This window comes from Stegostoma tigrinum, chromosome 5 (genome assembly GCF_030684315.1).
Source record: "Stegostoma tigrinum isolate sSteTig4 chromosome 5, sSteTig4.hap1, whole genome shotgun sequence".
NCBI lineage: Eukaryota > Metazoa > Chordata > Chondrichthyes > Orectolobiformes > Stegostomatidae > Stegostoma > Stegostoma tigrinum.
In genome coordinates, this window is record NC_081358.1 from 118,355,871 (window position 1) to 118,374,030 (window position 18,160).

General features: G+C 40.8%; 1 protein-coding gene across 1 annotated transcript; it reads left to right on the forward strand.

The window, feature by feature from the left end:
• The first annotated feature begins 911 nt into the window (after positions 1–911).
• Positions 912–7,752, forward strand: mc5ra (melanocortin 5a receptor). Its single transcript, XM_048529495.2, has 3 exons — positions 912–994; positions 5,629–5,758; positions 6,689–7,752. Exon 3 carries the CDS (start codon positions 6,775–6,777, stop codon positions 7,750–7,752), a length of 978 nt encoding a protein of 325 aa, XP_048385452.1. The 5' UTR covers positions 912–994; positions 5,629–5,758; positions 6,689–6,774.
• The last annotated feature ends 10,408 nt before the right edge of the window (positions 7,753–18,160 follow it).

An 18,160-nucleotide genomic window follows, 5' to 3' on the forward strand; every position in this document is an offset into this window, starting at 1 on the left:
ATTCTGTCCTGATGAATGTTGGATTTAAAAAAGACTTCAACTGTAGACCTCTTTATGAAAGTCCAAAGTATGGAAACAGCTGAAGCGATTACAATTTAAAATTTGATGCGGCACATCTGCATGACTGGTTTTTCAAATAATTAGAATGGAGTGGGGGGGGGGTGCTGGTAGGGATGACAGTTTTAAAGCATTTGTTTTAACCAATGTGGAGCTGGAGGAATACAGCAGGCCAGGCAGCTTCAGAGGAGCAGAAGAGTTGATATTTCAGGTTGGGACCTTTCTTCAGACCCTTCTTTTCTGAAGAAGGGTCCTGACCTGAAACATTAACTTTTTTGCTCCTCTGATGCTGCCTGGCCTGCTGTGCTCCTCTACTCCACACACACTGTTATCTCTGACTCCAGCATCTGCAGTTCTCGCCATCTCTGTTGTAACCAATGACAAAGAGTGTTCAAAGTCAGTGAACTCTGGCTATGATTCAGTTGAAAGATTTGATGTTATTTTATCTCAGACAAGAATTAATTGTTTGCCTCCTCTGATTTTCTTTCACGGAATAAAAGCAACGTCTTGAAAGAAATTGTTTAATTTTCATTGCATATTTTTGGCTGATGAGTCGATTCTTGTCTGAGCTCATTATCGCAGCTTCAAGTATTTCTGATGCCAGAAGATGGCCCTGCAGCTACCTAAGGATGTGGGTATTGTCAATGGGTAAGTATCTGAGGCTGAAAAAAGTGTCCTGTTGTTTAGATGCTACCTTGTGCTCACAGGGAGAGAACGTGCTGCCCATTCAGCTAAAGCATCGTGTTCTGAAAGGCTGCAGAAAGACAAGTTGTAGCCCCCACACAGCTTGTGTCTAACGGCACCTGGAGAAGTGAGCTTTGCTAACAACCCACTTGTTTGCAACAAGTGAGCCTGCGAACTGTAAACTCAGCAGCGAGGAGGCAAAGAATACAGGGAGGCAACGGCAAGTGATAAGCAAAAAAACAATCATCGACCGGTGAGTAATTTTTAGAATTGTTTTAAGTGCTCACCAACTATTTTTTACACGCATCAACTTAGCTGCTGTGACAGATATAAAGAGGTGCACGGGCTAAAGTCTTGAATTTCGAATGCTTTAATCAAACGTTGATGTCAATTAAAATGCAGAAATAATGCAAAACTGCAGGAGACCGGACAAAAAATGTAACGTGAGTGGGCCGCAGGATAAAAACTGGAAGTATTTATTCTATAAGAGGCAAATGGGAACAGGAGGGAAAAGCATGACAGCATTGGCATGAACTAATAACTTTTAAACGTAACAAATAGATTCAGCATCCGAAAGGTCGCTCTTCAAAGGCTTAAACTTGCCAATACAATTCAGTTGGAGAGCCTCTCCTATTCACTTCTGTTTTTGCAAATGGGTCTGGTTTTACGCACACTCGTCCATGGTGTGAGACGTTACCAGTTGGTGAAATGCATTTGGGAATTTTAGATCTGAATTTCTACAGCAAACTCTGTGTCAAGAGTGAAGAGTTATTCTCTGAGCGGGGAGAAATTCAACACCGGCTGATTTCCAGGTCTAACTCATGCCAGACTGTACCACAGCGCAGCATGAATGAAACTGATGCTGTGTCTCATTCACTCAGGCTTGATGAGCCATCAGTTAGGCTCGATCTCTTTTCTGCCAGCCTACCATCCACTGGCACTATTTAAAGGCAGCCATTGACTGTTAAAGGGGAAATGTGGATTGCCATCCAAATTGAAGTTGAGCAGTTGAACAAGCAGAGGCATTGTGGGAAAGCCCTCTCCCAGTATTCCGGTCTTTTTTTTAAAGGAAAATATAATTCACAGGATGTGGGTGTCACTGGCTTGACACTGCTTATCTCTAACAGCCTTTCAGGGGGTGGTGGTGAGCTGCCATCTTGAGCTTCTGATGTCCTTGGGGACTTCACGCAGTGCTGCTGGGCAAGCAGTTTCAGGATTTTGATCCAGCGACGGTGAAGGAATGGCGGTATATTTCCAAGACAGGATGGGGAGTGGCTTGGAGGGAAACTTTCAGGTTATGGTTGTTCCCGTGTATTCCTGCCCTTGTCCTTGTTTTTTATGGGTTTGAAGGTGTTGTTGAAGGAGTCTTATTAGTGAAGTGTATCTTATAGTTTGTACAGACTTCTTCGGCTGTACACCAATAGTGGAGGGAGTGAATGTTGAAGCTGTTGGACTGTGTGCCAATCAGGCGAGCTGCTTAGTCGAGGTTGGGCTTGAGTATTGTTAATATTGTACCCAGCTGGGCAGGTGGAGAATATTTCATCGTTCTCATGTTACCACACTACAACTAGTGAGGATGCAATGGATACCATGTAAACAAGGAACAAGAGTAAGCCACTTTGCTCTTCAGCCTTACTCGCCCATTCAGTAAGACACTGACCTGATTTTAACCTCAGCTCTAGTCCTGCATACCCCAGTTACTTTTCATCACCTTGGCAATCAAGAATCTGTCTATCTTTACCTTAACAATATTCAAAGATTCTGCATCCACTGCCTTTTGGGGAATGGAATTCTAAAGGCTGTCAACTGTCTGAGGGAAAGTACTTGTTTCCTCCTCTCTGTCTTAAATGGGTGACCCGTTAGTTCTTGATTTTGCACATGAGGAAACATCCTTTAGACACCTATCAGGTCAAGCCCCTTTTGGATCTCATATATTTCATTTAAGTCACCTCTGACTCTTCTAAACTCCAGAGGACGTGGACCTAGCCTGTCTCGCCTTTCCCCTTAAGATAATCTGCACATTCCAGCCATTAGTCTAGTCAACATTCTCAGAACTGCTTCTAATATATAATACTCCCCCATAAATATGGTGACTGGTGCTGTACACTGTCCTCCAGATGGGGTTCCACCAAAGCCCTGTCCACCTGAAGCATAACCTCCTAATCTTGCATTTATTTCCTCTCATAACAGAACATAACATTCTATTAGCTTTCTGATTATTTACTATACATGCATACTAATCTTTGGTAATTCATGCACTTGGCTGCTCCCCATATCACCCTGCTTCTCAAGACCGTACGAATAGGAACAGTTTACCCCCTCAAGCCTGCTCTGCTATTTCATGCAATCATGGCTGATCTCAGCTCAATCTCAACTCCATCTTCCTGCCCACTCTCCATAATCTTCATCCCATTACTAATTAAAAATCCTTCTGTCTCCTCCTTTAATTTGTTCAATGTTCCAGCATTCCTCACACCCCGGGGTAATGAATTCCACAGATTCACGACACTTTGAAAGAAGTAATTTCTCCTCATCTCTGTTTTAAATCCATTACCCTTTATCCTAAAACTGTGACCTCTAGATTGCCTCACGTGAGGAAATATCCTTCATACATCTGCAATCTCTCATCATCTTGATCTTAGTAAGATAATAGGTTGGCACAACATCCTGGGCCAAAGGGACTGTACTGTGCTGTATTGTATTCTATGTTCTATTTAGATAATGCTCTTCTTTTTAATTGAGATATAAATTGATAAATTGAGATCCAGGCTTGGGGACCCAGATTTAACAGCTGCAACTTCTGGAGAGTATCTGATTGGAAAAAAATTCAAATGGTGACTTCACAAGATAGTAGTAGTTCATTGGTTCATGTCATCAATGATTCATGATTAAGTACTGTTGGGTACTTTGTATATATTACTGGTATTAAAACAACAAATCTTTAAGCTTATAACTATATGTAACTATTAGTAATTGTGAGCACTTTATTAATACTGGTAAAGTTTATTGTTTGTTCTAATCTTTATGGGAAGTGTAACATTTTTCATTATAAATTAGTTAAAATTATTAATTTGTTAATACACAATAATAATGATGTCAGGTCAGATGAAATGCTATGATGACAGGAAGTGGGAGTTTATGGATGCAAATGTGATCCTGGGCAGACACATCCCAGAATCAATGGGCTGGAGGCTAAGAAGCACCAGAAGATCAGTAGACGTAGGTGCAGAAATAGGCTATTTGGTCTCTTGTGTCAACGCTGCCATTCAATGCGATCACGACTGATCTGATAATCCTCAACTCCATTTTCATGCCTTTTCCCCTTAACCCTAGATTCCTTTAATGATTCAAAATCTGACTATCTCAGCCTTGAATGTGCTTGGTGACTTGGCCCCCACAATCCTCTGTGATTGAGAATTCCACAAACTCAGTAGCCTCAGAGAGGATAATAAAATGTGAGGCTGGATGAACACAGCAGGCCAAGCAGCATCTCAGGAGCACAAAAGCTGACGTTTCGGGCCTAGACCCTTCATCAGAGAGCTAGCCTCAGAGAGGAAGTTGCCAACCTGGGAATATGAATATGCATTTATTCCTAACTCACATTCATTGAATATGGAGATCACTGAGTGGGCAGAATTTATAGCCTATCCCCAGTTGAGAAGTTGGTGTGTTTGCTACTTTTCTTGTTAGCTAATTCTGTCCTTCATTTCTTGTATTCTGGGATTAGTTTGCCACCTAAGCAGCCTGCTTGATTGACACTACATCTACCAGCATTCACTCCCTCCACCACTAAAGCTCAGTAACAGCAGTGTGTACTATCTACAAGATGTGCTGCAGAAATTCACCAAAGATCCTCAGGCAGCACTTTCCAAACCCATGACCACTTCCATCTAGAAGAACAAGGGCAGCAAATATATGGGAACACCATCACTTCCAAGTTCCTCTCCAAGTCAGTCACCATCCTGACTTGGAAATATATCGCCGCTCCTTCACTGTTGCTGGGTCAAAAACCTGGAATTTCCTCCCTAATGGTGTTGTGGGTCAACCCACAGCAGGAGGACTGCAGCGGTTCTAGAAAGCAGTTCACCACCACCTTCTCAAGGACAGCTAGGGATGGGCAAGAAATGCTGGCCCAGCCAGCGACACCCACATCCCACAAATGAATAATAAAAACCTTCCATTTTACAGGAACCATTCCAGAATATTTAGAATTTTGGAAGAAGCTCATCAATACCAACCCCTTCAAAACTATTATATCGATTTTTAGGTCATTAGAATTCATGAACTTTCAATCCTATTAGCTTTGTACTTCTTTTGATTTATAATTTGTTTTCAATTCTTGTCAGTCCCTCAGTTTTCTAGTATTCCTTGGAAGGATTTTGTAACATCCTCTGTGAAGACTGATGGAAAGCAATAGTTTCTCTGCCATTTCCTATTTAGTCTCTCATTATAAATTCCACTGCCTCTCATATGCTCACATTTGCCTATCTTAATTGTTTCATTTTACAGAGCTATAGAAACTGTAACATTCTGTTTTTATGTCTCTCAGTGGTTCACTTTTTCTTTTATCAGTTTCTTCATCCTGCTTTGCCGAATTCTAAAGTGCCCTCTTCACCCTCAAGCTGACAAGTATTCTTTTTAAAACTTATAAACCTCTTCTTTTCGTCTAATACAATTTTTCGCTTCCCTTGTTAGCTACAGTTATAAAGGAATTTAATCTCTCGTAGTGGAATGATGGTACTCCCTTGTTTCCATTACCACGTTAAACACAATGCCACAGTTCTGTGTTAGTGAAGCAATTAGTTGTTTTTTGAGCTGCTCGTCCTCTGTCTCTCTTCTTCCCTGACCACTGAGTGCTAACTCTTGCCCTGCTCTCTGATTTTCCAGGTCTGTCACAAGTCAGAAACCTGGTTGTACCAGAAAAAGTGGAGGAGGACCACAGCCCTCAGCACCCAACATCTCACCAGGCACCAGCTCAGAAACTGGCAGCCTGTGAATCTCAGAGGCTCAGTTAGAGGTGCGTGGTCTTGTAAATACATGCAACCCAAGTGTACAGGAGCAGGGCAGATAGATATGCTGGTCAGGAACCAGTCTGCTGGAGGGCGAAATCATAATCTCGCCCTGCTGCAGAGAACTGACTTACAGCGCTCAGTTAATGAAGGATGATACTGGCTATATTTGATGAACTACTGGTTCTCAGTGCATTGCATTGCCTACCAGTGTGTTGTTGCACAGCATCAGGTTAACCCCCACTTCTGGTTTTATTCTGTACCTGAAAACCAGATTAATGACAGTGATAATAAAATGTGAGGCTGGATGAACACAGCAGGCCAAGCAGCATCTCAGGAGCACCTGTGCTCCTGAGATGCTGCTTGGCCTGCTGTGTTCATCCAGCCTCACATTTTATTATCTTGGAATTCTCCAGCATCTGCAGTTCCCATTATCTCTGATGACAGTGATTATTTTTTTCCTCCTTTGCCTATGTAAGTTGTTTGGATGAGATGTGAAAAATGAGATGCCTGCCCTTTCAGATGGACAGGTAAACTAATATGAAAAAGAGTGGTGAGTTATCTATGGTGTCCCAGTCAAAGCATATCCCTTAACCAACATCACCAGAAACAATGGATTTGGCTGTGATCACATTTGTGTTTGCCATGTAGATTTTCTATGTTCAATAGTCATTATGCTTCTCAAAACTACTTGGTTTATTGTAAAGTTCTTTGAGATACCCTGAGATCTGAAAGGTGCTGTATAGATGCACTATGTTTCATTCTCTGCAGGCTCTGAGCAGTTAGAGATTTATCAGAAACACCAAAGCAGACTTGAGTGAAATTTCTGTGAAGACTGATGGAAAGCAATAGTTCCTCTGTCATTTCCTTCTTTTTTCCTCTCATTATAAATTCCCCTGTCTCTGTTCTCAATTTAACTTTGTCTTTTTCTCACTTAGGGAAGATTAGACATGGAGCTTGCACCCTTCGCTGTGAGCATTCTATGCTGAAACAACCAAAGGACTATTCTGCGTGTATTTGAACCATGAATTTAACAGAGCTACACTCACATCAGGGATGGCTGCAGAACCTCACTCCTGGTGACGATGCAATGCATAAGATGAAAAGAACATCTGCTTTTTGTGAACAAGTCAGTGTAGCCATTGAGATTTTTCTAACTCTAGGCCTTATGAGTCTGCTGGAAAATATTTTGGTCATTGTTGTAATTATTAAGAATAAGAACCTCCATTCCCCAATGTATTTGTTTATCTGCAGCCTAGCTGTTGCTGACATGCTGGTAAGTGCTTCCAATGCATGGGAGACCATTGTGATCGCCTTAGTGAACAACAGGCATTTGATTGTTGAAGACAATTTGGCCAAACAGGTGGACAATGTCTTTGATTCATTGATTTGCATTTCTGTCGTGGCATCCATGTGCAGCCTCTTGGCCATAGCTGTCGATAGGTACATCACCATATTCTATGCTTTGCGTTACCATCACATCATGACAGTAAAACGAGCTGCTTTTATTATTGCAGGTATCTGGTTGTTCTGTACAGGCTGTGGTATCATCTTCATCATCTACTCTGAGAGCCCATCTGTCGTCATATGTCTGGTCACCATGTTCTTCATTATGTTGGTCCTCATGGCCTCCCTCTACAGTCACATGTTTCTCCTGGCTCGCTCGCATGCAAAGCGAATTTCTGCATTGACGGGCTACAACTCAATCCACCAGAGAGCAAGTATGAAGGGGGCGATCACGTTAACAATCCTGCTCGGTATTTTTATCATCTGTTGGGCTCCATTCTTCCTGCACCTCATCCTCATGATCTCTTGTCCCAGGAATGTGTACTGTGTGTGTTTCATGTCACACTTTAATTTGTACCTGATCCTCATCATGTGTAACTCAATCATTGACCCTCTTATCTATGCCTTCCGTAGCCAGGAAATGCGGAAGACGTTCATGGAGATCATCTGTTGCTACAATTTAAGGGCAGCTTGTGTTGGATTTTCTGACAGATAAGTCTGCAACAATTGAAGACAGCTGCCTTTCAGTCCTCCCCACTTTGCGAAAAGTGAATGATTAAAATCTGGCCACCAGCTGGTAATTTAGGGGTAATAACAAACAAAATTCTTTCACAGGTCAGTGACAACTCCCAGATTCCTTTCTCCTTATTTTAGGAATAGTTTTGCTCAATGTTGGAGTTACCCATGGATAAAGGGAAGAAGAAAGAGAATCTCCTTAAAATGGAGAAAGGAAGAATGAATAAAGTGGTTCAGAATTAAGAAGGGTTTTAATAGATTCGGTGGAGAGAAAAGGGCAGGACAGTTGAGACACAGAGGAAACAAATTTAATAGATTGGCAAAACTATCAGAGAAGAAGATGCAAGAAATGTTTTTGATGCTCTGATTTGTAAAAATCAGGAATGCATTGCCTAAACGGCTGTGCTAACACATAGTAACTTTCAGATTCAATTGGATAAACACTTGGTAGCCAGGGCTAGGGGAAACCATAGTGCAGTGGGCTTAATTAGAGAGCTCTTTCCAAGGTCTGCCATGGGCACGAGGGGATGAGGTACTTTTTGGTTTTACCGTAAAGGTTCCAGGGACAAAATTATTGCAGGCTTCGAGTTAGGCTAAAGAAATTTCAATTGGATCAGTCATGGAAAAATGGTGGTTTATTCATGTCAAAAAGAGGAAACAATATTAATTAAATCTCATGACCAATAAAGGAGTAGCAAGTAGGTAATTTGGTCCTGCAAACCTGCTGCACCATTCAATAAGTTTACAATGGACCTGTCTGAGATCCAATGGCCACATTTCCTGCTAACCTTTAATTCCCTTACCTAACAATGACCAGGTTCCCTTCACCTTCAAAATATTTTGTGACTTCACCTTCTGAGGAGGAATGTTCCAAACTACATAATGCTCTGGGGAGAAAAGGTATAGCCTATTTCTGTCCTTAAAGAGCTGTCCCTAATTTTACGACAGTGTCCCCCAACTTTGGACTCACTCACAAAATTAAGCATTGCTTCTACAGCCACCTTTCACAATCTTAATGAACTTAATCAAATCACCCCTCACTCTCTAAACTCTAGTGTAAACAAGCCCAGTCTAGCCAATCTTTCATTGCAATACAATCTGTTTACTCTTGTAAGCAATCTAGTAAAGTTTGTCTGAACTGCCTCAAATGCATTTACATTCTTTCTTAAACAAGGAGACCAAATTTCTATCCGAGATGTGGTCACACCAATGCCCTGTGTAACTGAAACATTCATCTTTACTTTTATGTTCAATTCCTCTTATAAGAAAGATCTTACATCCCATTTGCCCTCTGGATGACATGCTGTACCTGTGTACGCACTCTTTGTTACATGGACTTGAACACTTAGATCCTGTCACACTTCAGAATTCTACACTTGTTCTCTATTGAAGTAATATGAACTTTTTATTCTTCTTGCCAAAACAACTTAGCATTTCCCACAAAATATTCCATCTGCCGGATCTGTTGCACACTCCCTTAACTTGTATATTACTTTGAATCCTTGTGTTGTCTTCGCCATACATCTTTATAGTTACTTTTGTGTCATTTGCAAATTTAGCCACCATGCCTACTATCCCGCTTCTAAATCATTAATATGAATTTTAAAATGTCGAAAGCCCAGCACAGATGCCTGAGCTATTGTATTCGTCACATGTTGCCAATCTGACCAAAGGCCCATTCATCTGTAATCTCTGTTTTCTGCTAGTCAGCCAATCTTATGTCAATGCTGGTATGTTACCCGCTACACCATGAATTCCTACATTGTACGAGAATCTTTTGACAAGAATCTTGTTAAATGCCTTCTGAAAATCCAAGTACAGCAAATCAACAGGCTCCTGTTTATCCACAGTGTACATTACTCCTTAAAAAAATTCTAATATGTTGTTTAAACAAGATCTTCTGTTCACAAAGCCACGTTGACTCTTTCTAGTTACCTTGAGTTTTTTCCAAGTCCCAAGTAACAACCTCATTAAGAACTGGTTTTTGCTCCTTCCCCATAACAGATATCAAGCTAATTGGCTGATAGTTTCATGTTTTCAGCCCCCCATCTCCTTTGTCAAATAGAGAGTTTGTATTAATTACTATCATGCTTAATGGTACCTTTTTGGAATCTAACGGTTTTTTTTGTTCATTTATGGGATCTGGTATCACTGGCAAGACCAGCATTTCTGGCCAACCTGAATTTAACAGTTCAGCCTCATTGGTGTTTATCCAGTATGACATGGGGACTGGACCAGGTAGGAGTGGCCAATCTATATCCCCAAAAGTATATTAGTCAACCAGCTGGGTTTTTACAACAATCAGCTATGTTTACATAATCATCGATAAGAGATAATGGGAACTGCAGATGCTGGAGAACCCAAGATAACAAAGTGTAGGGCTGTTTGAACACAGCAGGCCAAGCAGCATCCCAGGAGCACAAAAGCTGACGTTTCGGGCCTATTTTTTATTGAATTCAAATGTCGTCAACTCCTGTAAAGGGTTTGAACCAACGTTCCCAGAACATTAGTTTAGGGTTCTGGGCTACTCGTCCAGTGAGCTTACCCCTACACCACTGCTTCCCCAAAATAGATTTTGGAAAATTTGATGCCGTGCATCTTATTAGTCACTTCTCTTAAGACCGTAGCATTAAGGTCACCAAGAAGCAGGAGACCTATCATTTGGTACTGTGAGAATGGCTGTCTAATATATTACAGAGATACTGATTGAGGGAAGACTATTTGTCAGGACACCATATCAATACGTAAACAAGGAACAAAGTAGGCTATTCGATCCTTCAAGCCTATCCCACCATTCAGTAAGCTCATTCAATAAGATCATATCTGATATGACTTTAACTTCATCTATACATTCCTGCATATCCACAATAATCTTTCCCCCCCGCCACCACTGTTGTCAAGAATTTGTCTACTTCTGCCATAAAAATATTTAAATGATTTTGCATCCACTGCCTTTCCAGGAAGGGAGTTCCAAAGATTCACAATCTACTGTGAGAACTATTTTCCCTCTGTCTTAAATGGATGACCCCTTATTTTTAACTATGACTCTTCATTCTGGATTTTCCCACAAAAAGAAACATCCTTTTCACATTCACCTGCAGAAGTCCCCTCAAGATCTTATATGTTCCAACTAAGTCAACTCTGACTCTTCTAAACTCCAGAGGATACAGGCCGATTAGCCTCTCCTAATGAAGAACTCTGCTCAAATGCAGTCTCCTCGATGCCTTATGTAGCATAACTTCACTAATCCTTGCTACTATTTAGTTCTCCTCACAATGAAACATAACAAAGCTTTTCCTGATTACTAGCTGTAATTGCGTATGAACCTTCTGTAATTCATACACTAGAACATTCAAATTTCTGCATTTCCGAGCTCTACAACATCTCATCACTTAGGTAATGTGATTTTTTAAAATTCTTGCTGCCAAAATGGACAATTTTACATTTTCACACATTTTGCACCATTCCCCAGATCCTTGTACACTCACTTAACCTGACTACATCCCTTTGTAGGCTCCTTACATCCTTTCAACCACGCACTTTCCTACCTGTTTTTTTTGTCACCAGCAAAGCTAGCTTCAGTCCCTTCAGCCAAAACATTAATATAATTTGTAAAGAGTTGAGGTTTTAGAACTGACCCCTGTGGCACATCACTTGTGACATAATGCCAGCCTGAAAAAGACCCATTTGTTCTGACTCTCTGCTTCCTGTTAGCCTGCTAATCTTCTATCTGTGCCAATATATTACCCTCAACACTAAGGTTTTAATTTTCTTCAATAATTTTTCATTGCTTTCTGGAAATCTAAGTATAATGCTTCCGCTGGTTCACCTTTATCGACAGCAGTAGTTGCTTGTAGATAAAGTTGCTTGTAAATTAGTTAACCAGTTATAACACTTCTTCAGAATAGCAGCATTGGATCACTTATATGCAACCGTGCTTTAACATCCCATCTGAAAAAACAGCACCTGCAATAATGCAGCACTGTCTTAGTACAGCACCAGAGTGCAAACCTTGTAATTGTGCTCAAGTGCTAGAGTGTGACTTAACACTGACATAATGTGACTGGGTGGCGTGTGCTACCAACTGAAGCCTAGCTGACACATCAGTGCCTGATGTGACAACAACTTACATATGAGTTGTAGAATTCTGAAAAGCTGTGACAATATGGCCAGAGTTAATGAAAATTTGAGGTGAATGAAGCAGTTTTATTTAATTGCTCCAAGCTACAGTTTTCAGTAACCACAAAGCAGAATACTATGATACTGGAAATCTAAAATAAATCCAGAAGGTGCTTCACGTACTCTGCATCCGTGGAGAAAGAAACAGAATTAATGTTTCAGGTTGTGATCTTGTATCAGAATTTTTTCCAACATTTTCTGTTTCAATGCCATCCACATTCAAACACCTTTTACAAATAAAGTCAGTTTTGCTGAGGACATAACTAGGCCATTCAGATTTTCAAACCCGCTCGGCCATTCAGTGAGATGAAAGTTGATCTGGTTGTGACCTTGAGTCCCACTTTCCTGCCTTACTCCATAACCCTCAAGTCCCTTGTAGATCAAATCTTCCATGTTGGTAATCTGCCATCAGAAAATTTTTTGGCATTTCTGATGAAAAGTCATTAACTGAGTATTTCCAATATTTTCTCCTGCTTTTAATTGAAGTTTTCAGTTCCCTGTTGTGTGAATACATTGCTTTGTATAGCACTGGGCTCTAATGCTGAAGATGTATCAGGATTTAGCTCCAATGTTTAATAATGTAACCAGATCCAACAAGTTTATGACTGAGAGAGCTAAAGTTATCTTTTTTGGCTCTGGGCTAGGGTCAGAGATGCATAGTTTCAGAGAGCTTCAGGCAACCAGCTGGAGGCCTGTGTGAATGGGAACGGAGTGAGGACAGCTGTAAGACATGGTTCAATTGATTTTCCATGTTTGAATAAACAACTGGTATTCATTATCTTGGATAATTGACGCAGGTATTATGCTGTAGGTTGGTCACTTTAGAAGCAGAAGGGGGAAAATGAAAGGAAAAAAAGACATTGGGAGGAGAGGAAAAATAATTGCCATTTTTAGTTTAATGATACCTCTCGAAGGCATCTAGGAAACAGCAGCTTTTTATGTGCAGCGAAAGAAATAATGTTAAAATACATTAGATCTGAAGGATTTAGGAAATCAGGCTTGATTCACTTTGTTAAAACAGATGTTTACAATTTCTTAAAGGTTTTCTTCTGTTCAATGCAGCTTAATATATATTGCCCATACGAATAGTCTTAAAGATTTAGTTTATAAATACAGATATAACAAATTTGACATCATTCATTGTCCAATTAAGACTGTTACAGAAACTATCAACTAATCTTGTCATCTATGTTTCAAACTGTTGGGAAGATGAACATTTGTTAATGTCCTTCCTAAGGTGTAGAGCCCTGAGCGGAGTAGAATACTTCAGCTGAGGCCAGATCAGTATTTTCTGAATTCTCACCATAGCATCCTTGCTTTTGTACTCCATGTATCTGTTTCTAAAACTGATGAGCTCATATCCTTACTGACCACTTTCTCAATTTGCCTGCTACTTTTAATGACTGATGCAGCTATAACCCCAGTTCTCTCTACTCGTCTCCCCCCTGTAGAATTGTCTTTTAGTTGACTTTGTTGCTCATTGTTCTTCCTGTCGAAATGACCCATTTCAGAATTCCCTGCATTACATTTCATCCCTCATACGTTGTCCATTCGATTAACTTCTCAACATCCTCCTGAAGTCTGCCATGATTCTGATAGTTTAGAGTTCATTCTGAGTTTTGTGGCAATTACAAATGTTGAAATTGTGTCCTGTACACCCAAATCTAAGATACTGAAATAGATTAAGAAAAGCAGTGGTCCTGCTAATGACCCGGCACGCCCTACATTCTTCCAGTTCAATAAAGAACTGTTTAGCTGCACTGTCTGTTTCCTGACACTCAGCCTATTTTCTATCCAGAGATAGTGTCCATGTTGCCACCGTCCCTTTTATTCATAGACTTTAACTTTGTTGACAAACCTGTTATGTAGCACTTTATCACAAGATCATCATTAGATGCTTTACTTTTGCTTCTTTGTTCTGTGACTCTCAAAGGCAAATCTGATGTGATCTTTTCAATGGAGCAGTGATGAAGACATGTCTTAAATATGATTAATTGTTTAGAACGAAATTATGTTGTATGTTGCACTGAATCTTTCAGTGATGGAAGACTCAAATGTATACAGATTGAATAATCAACAGAAGTTTTTTTTGCACAAAACGTATCATGCTTGAAGTGCAATGAACCTTCTTATTTAGGTGCCTCCTTCAATCTAATTTATAATGATTGAAACCGTAATGATTAAAATGAAAATTACAGCACCAAAGCCATTGATCTGAGTTCTGAGGAAGGGTCATTGGGCCCGAAACATTAACTCTGACATTTTCTTCACATGCTGCCAGACCTGCTGAACTTTTCCAGCAACTTCTGTTTCTGTTCCAGATTTACAGCATCCGCAGTTCTTTCAGTTTTTATTAAGCCATTTGATCTGTTGCCCTCTGCAAGATTTCAGCTGCTTACTCCAAACAGTTTTCTGAGACTTTTCTCTGTTGCTGTTCAAACAGTTTGCCCAACTTCTTTTCAAAATGGTCATAGTCTCTACCTCAACAGTAGCTTATGGTAGAGGGTGCCATACTGAATATCTCCAGGACGTTCTGTTGCTATTTGGTGAACTTTGTTTCCTGGGGTAATAAAATATTCTTTGTTCATGTCACCTCGAGCTGGACAGCACTCAGAGGTGGGTTGATCAATGACGATCGGGCTACCCAAGCGTTTGGTGCGCTTATGAAGGTTCACACTGCCTGTGTACCTTGTTATCCTGGCTGTAGCGGCATCAGCATGCAGTGCGAATACAGCTTTTCCGCTGAAAATGAGATACATTCTAAAAGTCACTCAAAAGCCAGGATAAGGTACTGATAGAATCTGTCAATGTGATTCACCTGTGTCTTCATGGTCTGTGAGATGTTGCTGTGATCGCTGTGCTTATAATAATAAAATTAAGTTTGTAGCACGGATAGAAGTGATTGAGACAAGATAAGTGCAACTTGTTGACTTGTTACGCTGCTGTCATTTTTACGCATCTTTGATGGAGTTTGATTTTGTGGTTGTATGCATGGAATGTAGTGATCAACAGCTGAATTAGTAAAAGAACTGTAAGTGAATCACTGTACATGAGTATTCATGAGGGATCGTGGAGTACACTACATCTGGTTTCTCACTGAGTCGTAAAATGAATAAAGATCCATGTAAACACATTGGGATTGTGTACTGTAATGTTTCTCTAATTACCTGATCCTGCCGTAATTTCAACAAATTATTGTGCAGGGGGAAAGTATTGGGTATGGCATGCCATGTCATTCAGCATGTGGAGCATCCCCAGGAGAAGACAATAGCCGTCATCAACAAGAAAGAATATAGTCACCTCTCTTTGATATTTTATGGCTTCACTATTGCCCAATTACCACCATTATAATCATCACCATCCTTTATTACCTATCCGTTATAACCCTTGCTTCAAACATCCTTAAACAGCACCTTCCAAACCCACGACCTCTTCCATCTAGAAGGACAAGGGCAGGAAATATGTGGTAACACTACCCTCCAAGCTACTCACCGTCCTGACTTGGAAATATATCACTGTTCCTTCACTATTGCTGGGTCAAATCTCTGGAATTCCTTACCGTAACAGTATTATGGGACAGCCTACAGCACATGGACTGCGGCAGTCCAAGAAGGCAGCTCACCAACACTTTCTTGAGGTAACTAGGGATAGGTAATAAATGCTGGTCTAGCCAGTGATGCCCACAAGCAAATTAAAATAAACCTAGTGCCTTGCTGGGCCATTTCACAAGGCAGTTAAAGAGTTAACCACATCGCTGTGGGACTGGAGTTACATGTAGGCCAGACCTAGTGAGGATGGCAAATTTCTTCCCGAAAGGACATCAGTGAATCAGATGTAGTTTAATGACAATCGTTTATAGTTTAATAACAATTGCTAATAGTTATCATGGTTGCATGGTTTATTATTCCTGACTTTATTGATTGACTTTAAATTCCATTGCCGTGGTGGAATTTGAACTCATGTCCCAAAAGCATTAGCTTTGGCCTCTGTGTTCTTGTTCTGGTAGATTCTGCAAGCAGTTCTTGCCACAGAGTACAGCTAGTGGTATTTTTAAATTCTTTAAATGAGGGGAGGCTGCAGCATTCTAGCTGACCAGGAGGCTCTCCCCTGCTCTAACTGCCTACCATTAGTGTATTGGAACGATTACGTTATGTCATATTTTACTTTGTCGTGTTTTATTATCTTGGCTCTCAAGACCCGGAATGGGACCTCCTGGCTCAGAGATAGGGGCATTACCCAAAGATACCAAAAGTCATCCAGCAGCCTCTGGATGACTAATCTAGTGACATTACCACCACCAGCGGTGAGCTTATGGCTGAGCTAGCCAAAGACAAAGGTGCAATGGTTCGCCACAATAATTGTATTCACATCTGTCAAAGTAATTTGCTTTTGTCTGCCATTTGAAGAATGCTTTAGTGTTCAACCTCAGTCAGTGATGCAGAAGAGACCTAACATAGGAAACAAAGCAAATGACTGATGAATCATGTCTTATTATATTGAATATAATCTATTTTCTTCTTCAAAATTGATGAACCATGCTGTTACACAACTCATAAACTATTCTGCCTTAACTCCCTGGGATATATGTGCTTTCTGTCATACAAAATGCTCAGTAGGATTGAAGTATGAGTGGGTTTTGTTTGGGAAGATAAATCCAGGCTGCTGTTGTGATTGTATACTGCTAATCTTACATCATTGAACTCCAATGAATCAATTCAATTTTTGAAAATAAACACCCAATCTTCCATGTACCAATTTTGCCAGCATGTGGTCTCTGGTGGACCTAGATGAACAGGAACAAACAGAAAAACTTTTCCAATCATTGTAACAATCACGAAGTACTTCACTCACACCCCTTTAGAAACATTCTATTTTAATCCTGGTGTTCTCATAGCCACAACAGGTTTTGAAGGAAGAAATTCTATTGAACTACACTTGCTGCAGTTTTTAAATCTTCCACTTCCTCATGTTGTCCAATGATTCCATAAGCCACAGCTCATTAAAAGGGACGTTTGGGAGAAACGAGATCAGAGGCAGAAATTAGAAAGCTTGTTGGGGTGAGGGGCATGGTGGTGGGGAATGTAGAAAATTGCATCTAGTGGGGCATTGGGAATCTTCTGTAACTATTCAGAAACATTGGAGTTCAGTTGTGATGGAGTGGCTCCTGGGAGCCCTCAAGATTGATGCTCAATCTCATGATGCCTCATGGAGACAGGTCAAGTACGGAAAAGGAAACCTTCTGCTGTTTATCACCTTCTTGGCTGAGAAATCAATACTTCTCCATGTTAATACTCTGTGAAAGAAACACAAAGGGAGATGGGAATGTACTCTGAATTGGGGAATTCAATGTCCATCACCAAGAATGGGTCAGCAGTACTGGCTGAGCTAAGGAATTCTGCAGAACATAATTATTAGATTCAGCCTGTGGCAGATACAGAGAGAAACAAAACAAAGGAGAAAGTTACTTTATGCAGGTGAAGCTCTCTATGACAGATAACAAAGTGTGGAGCTGGATGAACACAGCAGGCCCAGCAGCATCTCAGGAGCACAAAAGCTGACGTTTCGGGCCTAGACCCTTCATCAGAGAGATAAGGGTCTAGGGACAAAATGTCAGCTTTTGCGTTCCTGAGATGCTGCCTGGCCTGCTGTGTTCATCCAGCTTCACACTTTGTTATCTTGGATTCTCCAGCGTCTGCAGTTCCCATTATCTCTCTCCTATCTATGACAGTGTTGGTGGGATTAACTACCAAACAGTCCTTTTAAGTCCAACTCCTTACTTCACATTGAGGACATTCTCCACTGTGTTGTGTGGAAATATTGCCATGCAAAACTGATTCACAACAGATCTAACTGTTTCAAAATTGGACATCCATGAGGTGCTGTGAGCCATAAGAAGCAACAGAGTTATAGTCAACACCAATCTGTAACCTCATGGCTTGACATATTGCCCACTCTACCATTACCATCGGGTCAAGGGATCCAAGATAATAAAATGTGAGGCTGGATGAACACAGCAGGCCAAGCAGCATCTCAGGAGCACAAAAGCTGACGTTTCGGGCCTAGACCCTCATCTCTCTGATGAAGGGTCTAGGCCCGAAACATCAGCTTTTGTGCTCCTGAGATGCTGCTTGGCCTGCTGTGTTCATCCAGCCTCACATTTTATTATCTTGGAATTCTCCAGCATCTGCAGTTCCCATTATCTCTGGGTC

What these genes read in the sequence shown, in the direction of transcription:
- mc5ra (XM_048529495.2), top strand. Translation starts at nt 6,775, where the DNA reads ATGAATTTAACAGAGCTACACTCACATCAGGGATGGCTGCAGAACCTC.